Below are 20,947 nucleotides of genomic sequence, written 5' to 3'. Positions count from 1 at the left end.
AACGCCTGAAACTAGTAGTGATCGTTCAGTAGGGCAAACCTCAGATAGGCCTGATGAGGAGGCCAAATTGGGATAAGGCGGTAAGGATCCTTGATATCCAGGGACACTAGAAATTCCTGTTGTTCCAGGCCTGCGATCACCGCTCTCAAAGATTCCATCTTGAATTTGAAAACCTTCAGGTGAGGATTCAAGGGCTTCAGGTTCAGAATGGGTCTCACAGACCCATCTAGTTTTGGTACTACGAACAGACTGGAGTAGTAACCCTGTCCTCGTTGTAGCAGGGGCACCGGAACAATTACCTGGGACTGGACCAATTTTTCTATGGCCAGTAGCAGCGTACCACACATACTTTCCAAAACTGGAAAGCCTGATTTGAAAAATCGTTTGGGAGGAGTACCGTCGAACTCCAGTTTGCAAACCCTGAGAACTCCAGTTTGCAAACCCTGAGAGATAAGGTCCCTTACCCAAGCATCTTGCCAGGAACTGTCCCAGATGTGGCTGAATCGACACAACCGAGCTCCCACCACGAGGTCCCCTCGGGATGGGCACAGTCATGCTGAAGTCTTTGCGAAAGCAGCACTAGAGTTCTGGTCCTGAGATCCGGTGACGGCTGGTTTCTTAGATTTTCCCCTGGAGCCTCTAGCCGCGTTGGAGGCACCTCTGGCCCTAGATCGAAATCTGGGGGACCGAAAGGACTGAGTAGACGGTCCTGGGTATGAACGTCTAGCAGGTGGAGCCCCTGAAGGGAGAAACATGGATTTTCCAGCAGTAGCTTTGGAAATCCATGTGTCCAGTTCACCACCAAAGAGCCATTCACCTGTGAAGGGAAGAGATTCCACATTACATTTGAATTCAGCATCAGCAATCCACTGACGGAACCATATGGTTCTGCGTGCAGACACAGCCATAGCTGTGGTCCTAACATTAATATTGCCAATCTCTTTTTAAGGGAGTCACATAGAACCCTTGCCGTGTCTTGACTATGATTCAGGAAGGCAACAGTATTAACCAAGGTCATATCAGCCGAGAGACCTTCTTTAATTTGATTAGCCCAGGAATGAATTGCATGTGCCATCCAGCAACGTGCAGTAACCGGTCTTTGAGCTACACCAGCGGCAGTGTAGATAGATTTCAGAGTTGTCTCAATTTTTCTATCTGCCGTGTCTTTTACCGTAAAGGAGCCTGGAGTAGGGAGTACCGCCTTTTTAGAAAGGCGAGAGACTGACACGTCTACTGCAGGAGATTCTTCCCAGAATTTTCTGCCGTCAGAGGCAAAGGGGAATGTATGCAAAAACCGTTTCGACACCTGATACTTTTTATCTGGTATCTTCCAGGCTATTTTAAATAAGTCATCCAATTCCTTGGAATCAGGAAATGTGACTGTCAGTTTGTCTTGCGGGAGGAAAAATGACTATTAGCATCCTCCAGGGGGAGTTTTAACACATCCCTAATAGCCAATATGAGGGGGTTCAATACCTTGGGTGGGGGTGGTATCCCTACTTACGAGGTCCACATCATCCCGTATATCATCATCCGTATCTGATAGTAGTGCAAGTAGAACACGATTATGTGCCCCTTTAGTAGACAGGGGGGGGATGTTTGGCAGTTAGACTAGCCACTGCTTGTTGCAGTTCCTGAGTCTTAATGGCATTTGCAGTGAGCTGAGACGACATATCAGACATCATAGTGTTGATAGCCCTTAACCAGGAGGGCTCTGGATTCCCCCCCCCACATTGATACCAGCATTCTGAGATGGCCGAGTACACTGCTTACATGATTATGAGCTGGATGAACTAGGAGAGAATCTGGCATTACATACACTGCATGACTTCTGTTTTACCATTGTGATCAGAAAAACAGGTATAATACACACACAACACAGCCTGATAATATCTATTACAAGCCTGCCGTATTACATGTGAGAAGGAGACAAAGGAGAGAGGACCCCAGCGCTGCACAGCACCAGTGAGGCTGTCAGCGTTTTTATATGTATAAACACAGTGAGACGGTTACTGATAAAATCCCTTAAGGGGATGATGTTCACAAGAATAGCGGCTCCCCCTACACCCGGTACCAGCGATCCAGGGACAGTTTGGAAGAGCTGTGGAGGCTGCTGCTATACAGAGGAAGGCGCCAAAATGCCACTGAGCCCGCTCTTGTGTAGCTCTGCCCCCCGCCATGGTGCCGGAGCTACTTCTGTATAATTATACTGGCATGTCTCCCAATGTGTTAAAACCTCTCACAAATGCTTGGTTTACCCTATATTAGCCAGTCTCACGTGGGGGCCATAGCGGGTCCCCCCCTTCCCCCCAGGAGGTTGGTACTCACCGCCGACGATCACCTTCAGGCAGCGTTAGGGGTGTGCGGCATGCTGCGACAGCCAAGGCGCTATGCCCCGCTGAACAAACAGCCCCTCAGGACGGTGGTCCTGCAGCGAGGAAGCGGCTCTGCAACTCAAGATGCTGGTGACCGTAACCACTTCCCACCCCCCTAACTCCCACGGCGCCGGTATGCTGTTGCCCAAACAGCATACTGAAATAAATAAAACTTAAAAAGAAAATGAAGAAAACTCTGGCTCTAGCAGAGTGTGCATCCTCTCCTGAGGGGTGGTCTTCAGTATGCCGACTGACGGGATCCCGGCGCACAGTATACCGGCGCCGGCATACCGACACTTATTCTCCCTCGTGGGGGTCCACGACCCCCCTGGAGGGAGAATAAAATAGTGTAGCGCGCCACCGTGCCCGTAGCGTGGCGAGCGCAGCGAGCCCGCAAGGGGCTCTTTGCGCTCGCCACACTATCGGTAAGCCGGCGGTCGGGCTCCCGGCGCCGGTATGCTGGTCGCCGGGAGCCCGACCGCCGGCATATCGTAGTGAACCCCTCCTGAGGGCACTTTTTTTCTAAACTGAGCTGTAGGAAGAGGCATAGAGGGGAGGAGCCAGCACACCCAGTGGAAGGAATTTAAAGTGCACTGGCTCCTTTGGACCTGTCTATACCCATCGTACTAATTCTGTCTCCAATATACCTTATGGAAGCTAAAGAAATAACCGATAATACATACAAAGTACATGCAGAGATAGATGAAAATGAAAATAAGAAAAAGTAAATTTTAAGCATTGGTCCTACTTGTTACTCAGAATATCGTATGTATTACCTTTCTGTATTACTATTCAGATTTACTTATGGCGGCTGGGACGCTGGCAGTCAAAACAGCAACTGCTGCATCCCGGCGCTGGGAATCTAGACTCCTATACAGTGAGTCACCTAATCACTAACCCTCCCCCCACAGCCTAAACCTCTCTCTCCAACCCGTCCCTCACCACCACCGCACACATACACACACCAACCACACACCCGCGGCTTAAACTATCCTTAATGGTGGCTGTTCCTTGATTGGGATACCGGTGCCGGGATCCTGACCGCATCCCAGAAAACACTTTGTTTCTATAAAAAAAAAAACACAAGAAAAAAGTAGTAGTTTAACATTAGCATTGACATTTTCTCTGACGTCCTAAGTGGATGCTGGGACTCCGTAAGGACCATGGGGATTAGCGGCTCCGCAGGAGACTGGGCACAACTAAAGAAAGCTTTAGGACTACCTGGTGTGCACTGGCTCCTCCCACTAAGACCCTCCTCCAGACCTCAGTTAGATTCTTGTGCCCGGCTGAGCTGGATGCACACTAGGGGCTCTCCTGAGCTCCTAGAAAGAAAGTATATTTTAGGTTTTTTATTTTACAGTGAGATCTGCTGGCAACAGACTCACTGCAGCGAGGGACTAAGGGGAGAAGAAGCGAACCTACCTAACTGGTGGTAGCTTGGGCTTCTTAGGCTACTGGACACCATTAGCTCCAGAGGGATCGACCGCATGGAACCGGCCATTGATGTTCGGTCCCGGAGCCGCGCCGCCGGCCCCCTTACAGAGCCAGAAGCAAGAAGACTCCGGAAAATCGGCGGCAGAAGACATCAGTCTTCACCAAGGTAGCGCACAGCACTGCAGCTGTGCGCCATTGCTCCTCATACACACTTCACACTCCGGTCACTGAGGGTGCAGGGCGCTGGGGGGAGGCGCCCTGAGCAGCAATAAAAACACCTTGGCTGGCAAATATATCACAATATATAGCCCCAGAGGCTATATATGTGATAAATACCCCTGCCAGAATCCATTAAAAAGCGGGAGAAAAGTCAGCGAAAAAGGGGCGGAGCTATCTCCCTCAGCACACTGGCGCCATTTTCTCTTCACAGTGCAGCTGGAAGACAGCTCCCCAGGCTCTCCCCTGTAGTTTTCAGGCTCAAAGGGTTAAAAAGAGAGGGGGGGGGGCACTAAATTTAGGCGCAATAGTGTTTATACAAGCAGCTATTGGGGGAAAAATCACTCAGTTATAGTGTTAATCCCTGCATTATATAGCGCTCTGGTGTGTGCTGGCATACTCTCTCTCTCTGTCTCCCCAAAGGACTTTGTGGGGTCCTGTCCTCAGTCAGAGCTTTCCCTGTGTGTGTGCTGTGTGTCGGTACGGCTGTGTCGACATGTGGGATGAGGAAGGTTACGATGAGGTGGAGCAGAGGCCGATAAATGGGATGTCGCCCCCTGTGGGGCTGACACCAGAGTGGATGGATAGGTGGAAGGTATTAACCGACAATGTCAACTCCTTACATAGAAGGCTGGATGACGTAAAACAGCTGTGGGACAGCCGGCTTCTCACCCCGCGCCTGCCCAGGCGTCTCAAAGGCCATCAGGGGCTCAAAAAAGCGCCAGTTACCTCAGATGGCGGACACAGATGTCGACACGGAGTCTGACTCCAGTGTCGACGAGGTTGAGACATATACACAATCCACTAGGAACATCCGTTACATGATCTCGGCAATGAAAAATGTGTTATGCATTTCTGACATGAACCCAAGTACCACATAAAAGGGGTTTTATTTTTGGTGAGACAAAGCAGCCAGTGTTTTGTTCCCCCATCAGATGAATGAATGAAGTGTGTAAAGTAGCGTGGGTTCCCCCGATAAGAAACTGGTAATTTCTAAAAAGTTACTGATGGCGTACCCTTTCCCGCCAGAGGATAGGTCACGTTGGGAGATATCCCTTAGGGTGGATAAGGCGCTCACACGTTTGTCAAAAAAGGTGGCACTGCCGTCTTAGGATACGGCCACCTTGAAGGAGCCTGCTGATAAAAAGCAGGAGGCTATCCTGAAGTCTGTATATACACACTCAGGTTATATACTGAGACCTGCAATTGCCTCAGCATAAATAGTGCTGCTGCAGCGTGGTCTGATACCCAGTCAGATAATATTAATACTCTAAGACAGGGATAATAGTTTGCTAACATAGAGCATATTAAAGACGTCGTCTTAAGATATAAAGGATGCACAGAGGGATATTTGCCGGCTGGCATCCAGAATTAATGCAATGTCCATTCTGCCAGGAGTGTATTAGAAACCCGGCAGTGGACAGGTGATGCGGCCTATAAAAGGCACTTGGAGATTCTGCCTTATAAGGGTGAGGAATTGTTTGGGGATAGTCTCTGGGACCTCGTATCCACAGCAACAGCTGGGAAGAAAAAATTTTACCTCAGGTTTCCTCAGCCTAAGAAAGCACTGTATTTTCAGGTACAGTCCTTTCGGCTTCAGAAAAGCAAGCGGGTCAAAGGCGCTTCCTTTCTGCACAGAGACAAGGGGAGAAGGAAAAAGCTGCACCAGCAGCCAGTTCCCAGGATCAAAAATCTTCCCCCGCTTCCTCTGAGTCCACCGCATGACGTTGGGGCTCCACAGGTGGAGACAGGTGCGGTAGGGGTGCGTCTCGGGAACTTCAGGGACCAGTGGGCTTGCCCACAGGTGGATCCCTAGGTTCTGCAAATAGTATCACAGGGATACAGGCTGGAGTTCGAGGCGACTCCCCCTCGCCGTTACCTCACATCAGCCTTGCCTGCTGCCCTCGGAGAAAGGTAGTACTGGCGGCAATTCACAAGCTGTACTTCCAGCAGGTGAAATCAAGGTACCCCTCCTTCAACAAGGCCGGGGTTACTATTCCAAAATGTTGTGGTACCGAAACCAGACGGTTCGGTGAGACCCATTCTAAAATTGAAAGCCTTGAACACTTATATATGAAGGTTCAAGTTCAAAATGGAATCGCTCAGGGCGATTATTGCAAGCCTGGAGAATTTCATGGTATCACTGGACATCAAGGATGCTTACCTGCATGTCCCTATTTACCCTCTTCACCAGGAGTACCTCAAAATTGTGGTACAGGATTGTCATTACCAATTCCAGACGTTGCCATTGGTCTGTCCCCGGCACCGAGGTATTTACCAAGGTAATGGCCGAAATAATTATCCCGTACTTGGACGATCTCCTTATAAAGGCGAGGTCCAGGGAGCAGTTGTTCGGCGGAGTAGCACTATCTCGGGAAGTGCTACAACAGCACGGCTGGATTCTGAATATTCCAAAGTCGCAGCTGGTTCCTACGACGCGTCTACTGTTCCTGGGTATGGTTCTGGACACAGAACAGGATAAAAAGGGTTTCTCCCGGAGGAGAAGTCCAAGGAGTTGTCGTCTCTAGACAGAGACCTCCTAATACGTATACAGGTGTCGGTGCATCAATGCACGCGAGCCCTGGGAAGGATGGTGGCTTCTTACGAAGAAATTCCATTCGCCAGGTCCCATGCAAGGATTTTCCAGTGGGATCTGTTGGACAAGTGGTCCGGGTCGCATCTTCAGATGCATCGGCAGATAACCCTGTCTCCAAGGGCCAGGGTGTCGCTGTTGTGGTGGCTGCAGAGTGCTCATCTTCTAGGGGGCCGCAGATTCGGCATACAGGACTGGGTCCTGGTGACCACGGATGCCAGCCTTCGAGGCTGGGGGGCACTCACACAGGGAAGAAACTTCCAAGGCTATGGAAAAGTCAGGAGACTTCCCTACACATAAATATTCTGGAACTAAGGGCCATTTACAATGCCCTAAGTCAGGCTAGACCCCTGCTTCAACACCGGCCGGTGCTGATCCAGTCAGACAACATCACGGCGGTCGCTCATGTAAACCGACAGGGCGGCACAAGAAGCAGGATGGCGATGGCAGAAGCCACAAGGATTCTCCGATGGGCGGAAAATCATGTGTTAGCACTGTCAGCAGTGTTCATTCCCGGAGTGGACAACTGAGAAACAGACTTTCTCAGAAGACACGACCTCCACCCGGGAGAGTGGGGACTTCATCCAGAAGTTTTCCAAATGATTGTACACCGTTGGGAAAGGCCACAGGTGGACATGATGGCGTCCCGCCTCAACAAAAAGCTACAAAGATATTGCGCCAGGTCAAGGGACCCTCAGGCGATAGCTGTGGACGCTCTGGTAACACCGTGGATGTACCAGTCGGTGTATGTGTTCCCTTCTCTGCCTCTCTTACCCAGGGTAATGAGAATAATAAGAAGGAGAGGAGTAAGAACTATACTCATTGTTCCGGGTTGGCCAAGAAGAGCTTGGTAACCAGAATTCCAAGAAATTATCTCAGAGGACCCATGGCCTCTGCCGCTCAGACAGGACCTGATGCAGCAGGGGGCCTGTCTGTTCCAAGACGTACCGCGGCTGCGTTTGACGGCATGGCGGTTGAACGCCGGATCCTGAAGGAAAAGGGCATTCCGGAGGAAGTTATCCCTACGCTATTTAAAGCTAGGAAAGAAGTGAACGCAAACCATTATTACCGCATATGGTGGAAATATGTTGCGTGCTGTGAGGCCAGGAAGGCCCCAAAGGAGAAATTTCAGCTAGGTCGATTTTCTACACTTCCTACAGTCAGAGGTGACTATGGGCCTAAAATTGGGTTCCATGAAGGTCCAGATTTCGGCTCTATCGATTTTTTTCTTCCAAAATAGAACTGGCTTCACTGCCTGAAGTTCGGACTTTTGTTAAGGGAGTGCTGCATAGTCAGCCCCCGTTTGTGCCTCAAGTGGCACCGTGGGATCTCAACGTGGTGTTGGATTTCCTGAAGTCGCATTGGGTTGAGCCACTTAAATCCGTGGAGCTACAATACCTCACGTGGAAAGCGGTCATGCTGTGGGCCGTGGCGTCGGCCAGGCGTGTATCAGAATTGGCGGCTTTGTCATACAAAAGCCCTTATCTGTATTTTATATGGATAAGGCGGAATTGAGGACTCGTTCCCAATTCCTTCCTAAGGTGGTATCAGTTTTTCGTGTGAACCAACCTATTGTGGTGCCTGCGGCTACTTGGGACTTGGAGGATTCCAAGTTACTGGACGTAGTCAGGGCCCTGAAAAGTATATGTTTCCAGGACGGCTGGAGTCAGGAAAACTGACTCGCTATTTATCCTGTATGCACCCAACAAGCTGGGTGCTCCTGCTTCTAAGCAGACTATTGCTCGCTGGATCTGTAGCACGATTCAACTTGCACATGCTGCGGCTGGACTGCCGCACCCTAAATCTGTAAAAGCCCATTCCACGAGGAAAGTGGGCTCTTCTTGGGCGGCTGCCCGAGGGGTCTCGGCTTTACAACTTTGCCGAGCTGTTACTTGGTCGGGTTCAAACAATTTTGCAACAGTCTACAAGTTTGATACCCTGGCTGAGGAGGACCTAGAGTTTGCTCATTCGGTGCTGTAGAGTCATCCGCACTCTCCCGCCCGTTTGGGAGCTTTGGTATAATCCCCATGGTCCTTACGGAGTCCCAGCATCCACTTAGGACGTCAGAGAAAATAAGATTTTACTCACTGATAAATCTATTTCTCGTAGTCCGTAGTGGATGCTGGGCGCCCATCCCAAGTGCGGATTGTCTGCAATACTTGTTTATAGTTATTGCCTAACTAAAGGGTTATTGTTGAGCCATCTGTTGAGAGGCTCCGTTATATTTCATACTGTTAACTGGGTATAGTATCACGAGTTATACGGTGTGATTGGTGTGGCTGGTATGAGTCTTACCCGGGATTCAAAATCCTTCCTATTTGTGTCAGCTCTTCCGGGCACAGTATCCTAACTGAGGTCAGGAGGAGGGTCTTAGTGGGAGGAGCCAGTGCACACCAGGTAGTCCTAAAGCTTTCTTTAGTTGTGCCCAGTCTCCTGCGGAGCCGCTAATCCCCATGGTCCTTACGGAGTCGCAGCATCCACTACGGACTACGAGAAATAGATTTACCGGTGAGTAAAATCTTATTATTTTTTTTAACGTATACAGTAATTGCCTTTTTTAAGAAGTGGTGGCACCGCTCCAGTAATCGGGATCCGTATGGTTCGCTCGCCGCATACCCAGTTATCATGGCATAATAAGAAAAATAAATAAAAAGTGGTTTAAACCAGCTAACCCTGATGCAGAGAAATTGTGCATGTCTTCATTCTCAGTCTACCCTCTCTGCAATGTTTCCGCTATTCAAACCATGGCCCTTCTCTTTAAGACCGAGAGATCTCTTACTGCGCATCAGTAAACTCAGCACAGCAAGGCTAGCTTTCTAATGTGCAAACATTTTACCAAATGTTGTTTGTTACTTTTGCTTCCGGAAATGCTATGGATTTAAGGTTCTTCATATAGCTACTTCTATTCATCTTAGCCTTAGGGACAGCTTTGGGAAGTCCCCATCGTATTTCTATCGCCCTTCAGCAACTGCTTGATGATTAAAATTATTACTTGTCGGATGCTTACAGATGTGTTCGCATACATCTAGCCTCAATACACCATGCAGGGGAGGCATTTGATATGCCGGCTGGCGGGATCCCGGCGCTCAATATACCGGAGCCGGGATCCCGACAGCTGGCATTCCGACACCTATTCTCCCTCTTGGGGTGTCCACGACACCCCTGAAGGGAGAATAAACAGCATGGCGCATGCAGTAAGCATGCCGGTGCTGGTATGCTGGACGCCGGGATCCCGACAGCCGGCATAACGTAGTAGACCCCCATGCAGTGCAAGATGCTTTGCGTGAGTGAGCCACCTGGTACCCTGCAACTCGAACGTCTGGGTTTTTTTGCCAAAAATGCGTATTAGTCACAATGTGACTAGAACGCAGGAGGAGACTCTGTGCGGATTCATTTAATATAACACTTCTATACTGTGTTTGTGACTGAGTCTGTATACAGAGCAGAACAGAACTTGTATTGGAAAAAAGCTGCAGCTGCTACATTGTATCACTTCGTAAATAGATTCAGAGAATCGGAAATGCATACAGGCAGAATGCTGTCGTATAATAAATTAATCGCATTCTATTCACATTGTTGCAACTAAGATGCATTTTTTCTGCAAAAAGATGTCCAACGCTAGAAGATTCTTACACGGCCTGGCATGCCAGGAGCGGCTGTTTGGCGAGACTGCAGCACAGATGTTTGAAAACATATCTGTATTTCTATTAAGTCCAAGGAAAACTTGTCATTGCTAAAATATAATTATGTATAACCACGCAATCTTGTCCTGATCACTAATGTGTTGTGTGGGGTTTTTATTTTTCTACTTTGTTTTGTATTGTCGCAGGTTAAAGAAATGGAAACAGAGCTTGAAGATGAAAAAAAACAACGTTCACTAGCTGTAGCTGCCCGAAAGAAGCTTGAGACGGATCTGAAAGACCTGGAAGGACAAATTGATTCTGCAAACAAAAATAGAGAAGAGGCTATTAAACAGTTGCGCAAACTGCAGGTACAAAACCACAGAAATTGCTTCATTTCTAGAATTACCTGGGTATTGAAACATCAAAGAAAACTTAACTCTTTACAGCCATAAATCCATACATTTTATATGCCTTGGTAGTAGTCTGTAAAAGTGTGCTGCTTGCTTCCCAATGTGGTCCAGTATAGTGTGGTCACCACACACAGTGGGCTGACTGACTTCCTCTTGCATCTATCTGGTGGTGCTCCATTACCTCTGGGTATATGTATAATGTGAGCTTTGGAGTCGACACTAAAATAGTTAAAAGCTGGCTCCTTCCCTCTATAAAACCCCTCCAACAGCACCTGTCTTGTTTTTAGTCCACTGGAACAAGGCATGATAGTTTGACCCAAGCTTTTAGTTAGGTTTTATTTTCTGTTTTTCTGATGGAGTGCTTTGCCACTGTTTCAAGGTGGCAAGCACTGACAGTGTGAGGTTTGTGTGTGAGCTCAGTGTCCCGCTCTAAACTCCTGCTTTGGAAAGTCACCAAACTGCAATTTGTCCCTGGAACTCTGCTATACCAGACACGCATCTGATGAGGCACTAGGACAGTGGTTAGCCCAGAATAGCTGTGTAACACTGTGGATCGTGGAAGGGAGGTTGGGGGAGCCTGTGGCTAGTCAGGTTACTGTTTAGAGGTGATTACAGTCCTGGCGCTTGGCGCCTATTAGCACCACCTCCAACACTCCAATGTGCAACTGTGTCCCATACAGTTTCTGTGGGATGCTTTGGCCATGCCCCCTATGACGCGTAACACTGGGGTGGCCAAATCCACATGCAGTGGTTTAAGAGCCCATTAGGTCCCGGCTCCAACACTATTTTGGTGGGCTCGGTGTACAGCTGTATTGTTTTCTCTTACGTCCTAGAGGATGCTGGGGTCCATATTAGTACCATGGGGTATAGACTGGTCCACCAGGAGCCATTGACACTTTAAGAGTTTAAGAGTGTGGGCTGGCTCCTCCCTCTATGCCCCTCCTACCAGACTCGGTTTAGAAATTGTGCCCGGAGGAGCCTGTCACAGCTAGGGGAGCTCTACAGAGTTCTCTTAGGAAAAAAGTTATTTTTTTTTAATCTTTCTTTTCAGACTGAGGGGGGGGGGGAAGCATTGTCCGCCCTGCGGGGTCTTGAGCCACTGCTCCTGCTGACTGGACGTTAAGCTCCAGGGTGGTCTGATCACGCCCCGCCGCAGGGGAATGCTCGCCCCGGCAGCCGGCTGCCACCCCCTCAGGGAGCTGAAGATGTGGTGAGTGAGTCACTGTCCCCCCTTGCAAGCGGGGTGACAGTGTGAAGAAGGCGGCCAGAGGGTAAGTCGATGGCTCAGCGGTACTGCGATGCGGCGCTGAGAGGGGCGCCCTGGGCCAGTGCCGGGACCTACACTGTCCGCTGCAAGTCTGTCAGGGTCTGGGGATCCAGGCCATCACAACTCCTCCGGCCAGTATAATCTTTCAGTGAGCGGGAAGACAGCGCCATTGAGGGGGCGGAGCTTCTCCTCAGAGCAGACCCAGCAGCGTTCAGCGCCATTTTTCCTGCCTGCACTCACTACTAAGTGGATCCAGGTCCCTCCAGAGCAATCTCCAGCTATCTGTACGGTACCAGGGGGGTTGTAGAAAGGGTGGGGGGTGGCGCTATAAACAGGCTGTGTCACCTATTAAGGGACACAGTCAGCACTGGTTGGGGACTCCCTATACCTTTGATAGCGCTGTGTGTGGGTTGGCTCCAATCTCTGTGTCTCTCTGCATTCTTGGGGGGGAAACTCTGTCTACATAATACCCTGTGTGTTTGTGGGGTGTTTGAGTGTGTGTGACAACATGTCTACGGACACTGTTTCATATGCTGCAGAGGATTTATCTTCCCAGGAAGACTCCATTCCATGTAATCAGGATTGCACTGTTTTAGCGCAGATCCCAGCTAGAAAGCCAGAATGGTTAGTCTCTCTGATGGGGACTATTTCTTTCTGATAGAGTTGCTAGGACTGAACATGCTACTCAGGTCCTCCAACCCTCTATGGTCGTATGGTCTGATACTGCCTCCTCGGGGTCCCCTGCGGTACATTCTCAAAAGCGTGCACTTGCAATTATGCAGGATGACACCGACTCTGACGCTGCAGACGTTGAAGGGAATGTGTTGAGGCATCACTTGCCAAGGGGGTGCAGTTGATGATTGAGGCTGTTAGGAATGTTTTACACATTTCGGACACCGCTCCGGAACAGGTGGAGGAGGCCGCCTTTACAGATAATAAGAAGCCCCCTTCACCTTCCCAGCATCCAAATAATCCAATGCTATATTTGAAAAGGCATGGGAAACTCCGGAAAAGAAATTCCAGATTCCCTAGAGAGTCTTGGAGACTTTTCCCTTCCCAGAGGAAGATAGGAAGAGATGGGAGTCCCCGTCGATAGTCGACGCCTCTGTCTCCAGGCTGTCCAAACAAGTGGTATTACCGGTCCCGGGATCTACCGCGTTAAAGGACCCGGCAGATCGCAAGGTGGATGCTACGCTGAAATCCATTTACGTGCTTCAGGGGCTATATTGCGGCCTACTATAGCCTGTGCTTGGATTGCTAAAGCTATTGCCAGGTGGTCAATCACTCTGCAGGAGGAATCGACTACGCTGGACAAAGGTGACGTTGATTTATTTTTACGTAATAGTCAGGATTCTGCACGGTTCGTGGTGGATTCCATGAAAGACCTGGGTTCCATGGCTGCGGGGATCTCCTCCATGTCCGTCTCTGCTCGCAGGGGTCTCTGGCTGCGCAACTGGTCTGCGGACGCAGAATCCAGGAAGTGTGTGGAGGGCCTGCCATACAAAGGACAGGCTCTTTTTGGGGAGGCGCTGGATGCGTGGATTGCCATGGCTACCGCGGGTAAGTCTCCTTTTCTTCCCTCAGCTGCACCGCTACGAAGAAGCCTTTTTCATCTACCACGTCACAGTCCTTTCGGCCCGCGAGGCCTAGATAGAATAAACCTTCGAACACCTTCTTCAGAGGTGGTCGTGCCAAAGGAAAGAAGTCTGCTCCCGCAGGTTCCCAGACCCAGAAGCCCGCTTCTGATACCCCTAAGTCCTCCACATGACGGTGGACAGCTAGGCCTGGAGGAGGGTCAGGTGGGGGCAAGACTCCGGCAGTTCAGCCACGTCTGGGTGTCGTCGGGTCTGGACCCCTGGGTACTGGATATAGTGTCCAGAGGGTACAGGCTGGAGTTTCAAGTTCCCCTGCCTCACCGTTTCTTCAAGTCAGGCTTGCCAGCCCTGCTGGCAGACAGGACAATTCTTCTGGAGGCCATCAGAAAATTGGTGTCAGAGGTCATTGTTCCAGTCCCACTTCAGCAGTGGAACAAGGGTTATTATTTGAACCTTTTTGTGGTACCAAAACCGGTTGGTTCGGTACGGCCTATTCTAAACTTAGTCTTTGAACCCTTATCTCAGTGAGTTCGAATTCAAGATGGAATCTCTGAGAGCTGTCATCTCAGGACTGACTGAGGGGGAGTTCCTGGTGTCTCTGGACATCAAGGATGCTTACCTCCACATTTCCATTTGGGCACCGTATCAAGCATATCTCAGGTTTGCACTGATGGACGATCACTATCCGTTCCAGGCGCTGCCGTTTGGCCTCAACAATTAGCTGTCCTCCCTGAGGTTCACACCTTTTTGAAAGGGGTACTGCACATCCAGACTCCCTTTGTGGCGCCAACGGCAGTTCCTACAATCAGCATGTTTTGAGCCTCTACTGGAGGCTGACATCAAGTTTCTCACTTGGAAGGCAGTCACTCTGTTGGCCTTGGCTTCTGCCCAACGCATGTCGGAATTGGGAGCTTTATCTTGCAAAAGTCCTTATCTGATCTTCCATGAAGACAGGGCAGAACTTAGGACTCGTCCACAGTTCCTGCCTAAGGTTGTATCGGCTTTCCATATCAACCAACCTATTGTGGTGCTAGTGGCTACTTGACTCCTCAATTGCTTCAAAGGCCTTGGATGTTGTACGTGCTTTGAAGATCTATGTGAAGAGGACTGCTCGTCATAGGAAATCTGACTCTATTTGTCCTCTACGATCCCCAAAAAAATTGGGTGTCCTGCTTCTAAGCAGTCGATTTCGCGCTGGATCAGGTTCACTATCCAGCATGCGTATTCTATGGCAGGATTGCTGTGTCCGAAATGGGTTAAGGCCCACTCTACTCGTAAAGTGGGTTCTTCCTGGGCGGCTGGCCGGGGTGTCTTGGCCTTATAGCTGTGCCGAGCTGCTACTTGGTCTGGTTCGAACACGTTTGCCAAGTTTTACAAGTTCGATATTCTGGCCTCTGTTGACCTCAAGTTTGGTCAGGCAGTATTGCAGGAGCCTCTGCGCTCTCCCTCCCGTACTGGGAGCTTTGGTACATCCCCATGGTACTAATATGGACCCCAGCATCCTCTAGGACGTAAGAGAAAATAGGATTTTAATTACCTGCCGGTAAATCCTTTTCTCGTAGTCCGTAGAGGATGCTGGGCGCCCGCCCAGCGCTTCGTTTTCCTGCATTGGTTTTATGGTTCAGTACTACCTGGTTCCTAGGTAAGTTCTTCGTTATGTATGTTTCAGCTGTTGCTGAGTTGGTCCGGCATGTTGGCCGGATTCGCATGTTTGTGTGAGCTGGTATGAATTTCGCAACTATCTGTGTAATTCCTTCTCTCGAAGTATGTTGTCTCCTCGGGCACAGTTTCTAGACTGAGTCTGGTAGGAGGGGCATAGAGGGAGGAGCCAGCCCACACTAAAACTCTTAAAGGGCCAATGGCTCCTGGTGGACCAGTCTATACCCCATGGTACTAATATGGACCCCAGCATCCTCTACGGACTACGAGAAAAGGATTTACCGGCAGGTAATTAAAATCCTATTTTCTCTCTGCACAATTACTGGGGGACCGCTGCTGACCTCTACTGGAACAGATAAGCAGTTTCTAGGATTATTACCTCTATGGGGTGTATTCAATTATTGTCGGAAACTGCTGCCTTGTCGGAAAGACTGCAGTTTCCGACTTTTTTTAGGTCGGAAGGGGTTCCGACCTATTCAATCCTGCCTCAGATTCCAGAAATTCTGACTTGTCAGAAAGCACGCTGATTAAGCCGCCGATCCGCGTGTTTTGTCGGAAGCGGTGTCCAAATCAGACAGGTTTTGGCCCAGTTTCAGACCATGTCAATCCTACTTTAATAAAAGTCGGATTGGCATGGTCGTGAACGGCCAAATCCTGTCTTATTTGGCCAGTCATTGAATACTCAAATATCTGCTTCTTTCCGTCGGAAAGTATCCGACATCAATTGAATATACCCCTATGTAAATAAGCTAGTGTATTGAGTGGTTACTACATAAGGGCAGATAAGTGTTGGGTTTTTTTGTGTGTTTTTTTTTCTGACGATTATTGTAACCTTTTATACTACTGGATTCTATTGTATAAGCAACATATACTGCACTATTCCTTTTTCAGGGACTTAAGCAGTTCATATTGATTTTTCGCAAGGTAGATAGCTTATTTTATCGGTTGATTACCATAACCTTTTTTTATACTTCTGGCTCTATTGTATAAGCAACATAGTCTGCACTAGTCCTTTGCTAGGGGCTTAACCAGTTGTCCACTTTGATTTAGGACTATTGTCCCTGTATATGACATTTAGTGCTGATTCTAAGTGAACTTGGGAGTGAGTTCTTTCGGTCCCCTCAAGCAAACCATGGTGAGCAGGGTCCGCCACATTGGATGAATGAGAAATCTAAGGCTGTTATCATGCCATAATTATACATATAAGTATTTTTGTGGATTCACATAATACACTGATAACTGAGACCAACTGAGAATCTAATCACACAATAAAACTGATCAGACACATTTGTATATTACTGTAGTGAGAGGCTACTGGATATTAATCTAACTAGGTTTCCTTGTTTCCGTATACGCTAAGACACCTAGAAAATGAATACACAAGCTGCTTCACAGGCTTTATAGATTAAAATGTTAAACTGAATTGCATGTTAATTCCAATTTCTCTATCATTCATAGGGGATGCTGGAGTATAGTACCATGGGGTATAGAGGTGGTGATCAAGCGAGCTGGCACTTTACAAAAAACTTAATGTGTGGGACTGGCTCCTCCCCCTCTATACCCCTCCCCAGACTAGTTTTAGAAATGTGCCCGAGAGAGCCGGTCACTTACTCTAGAGCTCCAGAGATTTATCTTTATTTTCTTATTTTATTTTTTTACTTTTACATTTCTACAACAGTCTGGCAGTCTGCCCCTGCCAGGCTGCTACGGGGGAGCTGCCGGGGTGGGCTCGGTCACACCCTGCGGTGTTTGGAGCCCGAGTCCTTGGCTGCAGAGACATCAGTCTCTGGGTGTCTCAGGTCCAGCAGTTCATTCCTGGAATGTAGCCCCAAGCAGCCCACCGCCACCGGCCGCATGGCTGGTAAACAAGGCTGGGTATATATAGCCCAGGACCCTGTTAGCGGGGTTCCTGAGTCAACTGACGGCTATTACACGCAGAGGAGAAAAGGCACTGCTATGTGCTTCATTTCCCCTCCGCGGCAGCAGCGGCTGTTTCAAAAGTTGTGGCAGCACAGCACCTTAGCGAGAAACCCTGCTGTTTCTGAAAGCTTGCTATGTAAAAGTCTTATAGGCCCTACACACTGGCCGATTTTCTGAAAGATATGAACGATCTCGTTCATAAATGAACGAGAACTCGTTCATATCTTTCAGTGTGGAGACTCCAGCGATGAACGATGCGCGGCCCCGCGCTCGTTCATCGCTGGTCTCCCGTCGGCTGTGCATGCAGGCCAATATGGATCTCGTCCATATTTGCCTGCACTTCAATGCAGCCGCGTGACGGGGGGGAGTGAAGAAACTTCACTCCCCCTGTCACTGCCCCCCCGCTGCCGGGTCGCTCGTTGGCTGTTTCGGCCGTCGGGCACCTCGGCGGCGCATCGTCAAATGTGTAGGGCCTCTTAGCCGCACGCACACTGCTGCTATAGCAATTCTGCTTTAATGACCCGTGCAGCTCATGGCTGAGGCACTACACAAGGGGGGCTTGATGACAAAACATGCCCCTAGCAGCGTTTGACAGTGAGCGGTTGTAGCACTGGCGGGCTAAAGGAGACCGGTGTGGCAGGTCTTAGTCACACGCTGCTTCGACCAGCTGCTGCTGTATAAAAGGGCGGCTGGTAAGGAGCCACAACAGAGCAGGGCTGACGCCGGCCATCTCAGAGGCGGCAACAGCGCCGGAGCCCATAGTAGAACACTCGGATAGGTGCAGCGGGCACTGCTAGCTGCAGGGTTTGGGGGGGGGGGGGGGGGTGTTAGGCCACGTGTCCCCACTACATGAGTTCCATTCTCCATCTAGCTGAGGGGCGCCATTCGTTCCCGTGCTGCGGGGAAGAAGGGGGGGCGTTAGACGGACCGGCAGTCGGAATTCCACAATTAACGCTGGTGGCCATTACTGGAACATACACTGACTTGGCACAGAGGGGAGGCTATTATGTGATAATTTCCCTGCTTTTTCCAATACATCGACAGCGAGGATGCGGCACTCAAGGCTTGAATAATCCACGTAAATGCAAGCTGTTATAGCAACGTTTCATTGGTCTCTCCTACTGTCGTCAGGCTTTATTAAAGATTAAAACACAGTACATACCTTTATACCATTACCCCATGTGAACTCTCGCCCGCCGAGCCGTGCAGGCTGTGACGTCATCGTTCCCCGACGGCACCGTGCAAGTGACTCCCATCACCATGGAAACCAGACTATGAAAAGTATATCGCTGGCTAAAACAGTGTAATGAAACATACTTATCAATCGAATAGTTACATTTTAGTTGCATATCCGGGTATGTTAACCCTTCCTGTTTACAATCATCATGCCAGTTAAACACAACATTAAAAAGCAACATCTAAAGGTGTTTAACCTTCTACGGCTATTCGATACTATCGTCTGCAATCACACTTTATGTATATCACTAACTGTATATCTTATTTGATAAATATTTACTTTAAAAAACAAGAATATGAGATGGATTCATTTAAACCTTTTAGGGTATATTACTCCTAGGCGTGAAATCCATTTTGTTTCTAACTGCAACAATTTGGCACCTCTATTGCCTCCTCTAATATCTGCAGGAACAGTCTATCATTCTGTATCTTATACTGTGTATTGGATGTTTCATTTGAACGAAATGCCGAGCCACGGGCTGTTCACCATCTCCCATATCTAAGGCATTACGGATGGCTGAACGATCATTCCTTCTTTAAATTTACGTTCTGTTTTACCGATGTAGCTCAAGCCACAAGGGCAAACAATATGGTATATTACAAAATTAGAGTTACATGTCAACTGATGTTTTATAAATATTTTTTGCCGTGCAGCAACGCCTAGGGTTGCCACCTCATCCCTTTAATCCTGGAGACCTATGAATAATACAGGTTCTGTGGCTAGATAAATTCAAGCCTGCATTCCACCTGGTTTTAATCAGCCACAAAACCTGTGTAAATCACAAGTCTCCAGGATTAAAGGGATGAGGTGGCAACCCTGGCAACGCCGCCCTGAGGCCGTGCCACTTTATCCCCCTCCGCCTAAACCAGAACACTCGTCCAACGCTCCTCGCTAGCCCCAACTGCCTGCCGACGGCCCTCTTCCGCCCAGTGAATGTAAGAGTGGCTAACGATCCAAATGCACTTTGGCTCTTTGGCCCCTGTGGAGATATTGGGGGCAGATGTATTAACCTGGAGAAGGCATAAGGAAGTGATAAACCAGTGATATGTGCAAGGTGATAAAGGCACCAGCCAATCAGCTCCAATATGTAAATTAACAGTTAGGATCTGATTGGCTGGTGCCTTTTATCACCTTACACATATCACTGGTTTATCACTTCCTTATGCCTTCTCCAGGTTAATACATCTGCCCCTTAATTAGATGTTAGCTGGCTGGTAACTGGCCTGACAAACCTTATAGCGATCTCACTTCCACCTGCCCAGGGCCCTGATCTCATCGCCTGCGCACCCCTCGCTAGCTGCCAACGATTCTGAATGAATGAGTGCTAAATCTCTCCGCCGGCCATCTGCTGGCCGTTACGCATCTATTCAGGATTGCTGCAAACTGATATTTAGTTTGCGATGATCCGTCGTTGTGGACGAGGAAATTATCCCCGCCTTGCAGCCTGCTGCCCAAGAAGGCATTGACCGCCGCCACTGGACATGATGCAACGTCTGCGTGCCTGCGCACTATAACCCACTTTCCCTTCCCCTCCTGATCCATCTTAGACCTTTGTATTTTGCATAGCACAGCCTGTTTGGTTACTGCAAAGTTTTTATACTGCAGATCGTCGCCTTTTGCAAGCTTAGATCTCGCTACCAGCTCACTGATCCTGATCGCCCCACTATAAAAGCCATCACGAATGCGGCCCCGAACACGGCAGCCTCACCCTGATCCCTGCACACTGATGGTATGCGGCCCATCAGCGTCCGCAATCTCTCTATTGTAATAGGTTCCCTTGCGTCCGGCCTCTTAGCCTCCATCCTGGCCCAGCTCCTCACGATTGTACGCACCATAAATGACTGTCTCGTCATTTTTCCCTGCCAACTTATCGAAAAATGCGATGCCTGCTAGCATGGCGCTCACCCTGGCCTTGGACGCCCGTCCCCGCCTGAGCTTAGCTAAGAAAGCAAGCAGCTGCTGCTGCACGTTTTTCCCCTCTGTGCTTACCGTAGCCTGAAACTCTTGCCAACATCCCCAGGCGGCCTTGTATGCCTTCCAAGTCCTTGGCGCCAGCGACCGCTCCACCAGCCTGCCTAATTCGGCTTGACTATCTGCCAGAGACATGAGGGGCATGTTAGGCCAGTTGGGCTTGCCATTGGTGCTGCTGCCCTGAAAGCTCCCCAGTTCTGCCGGGACAATGCATCTGCTATCACATTCTTTTCCCCCGGCTTAGCCCTGAACGTAATATTATGCTGCAAACATGCCAGCACTAATCTCCTGATCAACCTGACAACTGGCGGCGATGACGCCCGCTGATTATTTACTGCTTGCACTACCCCCATGTTGCAACACCAGAATTGAATCTGCCTGTTGGCGAGCCTCACGCCCCGGATTGTCACTGCTACGACTATTGGGAATAACTCCAAGGCCGCCACGTTCTTGGTGAGCCCTGCCTCCTTCCACGATGGGGGCTAAACCTGTGCGCACCATTCGCCTTGCCGGTATGCCCCAAAGCCTGTCACCCCCGCGACATCCGTAAATAAATGCATTGCGCTATTGGACAGTACCTTCTCTGGCCACATACGCACTCCATTGAAATGCAGGAGGAATTCCTCCCATACTCGCAGGTCCTCCCT

General features: G+C 49.3%; 1 protein-coding gene across 1 annotated transcript in view; it reads left to right on the top strand.

Moving 5' to 3' along the window:
* The window catches only part of MYH9 (myosin heavy chain 9), an 889,869-nt gene that overhangs the window by 774,527 nt on the left and 94,395 nt on the right, over positions 1-20,947 (top strand). Inside the window, 1 exon segment of the mRNA XM_063940322.1 lies at positions 10,448-10,609. Coding sequence (XP_063796392.1) covers positions 10,448-10,609 — 162 coding nt within the window.

The sequence above is a fragment of the Pseudophryne corroboree genome, chromosome 9 (genome assembly GCF_028390025.1).
Source record: "Pseudophryne corroboree isolate aPseCor3 chromosome 9, aPseCor3.hap2, whole genome shotgun sequence".
NCBI lineage: Eukaryota > Metazoa > Chordata > Amphibia > Anura > Myobatrachidae > Pseudophryne > Pseudophryne corroboree.
Note: the sequence above shows the minus strand (reverse complement) of the source record. Positions and strands in the feature narration are given on the sequence as shown.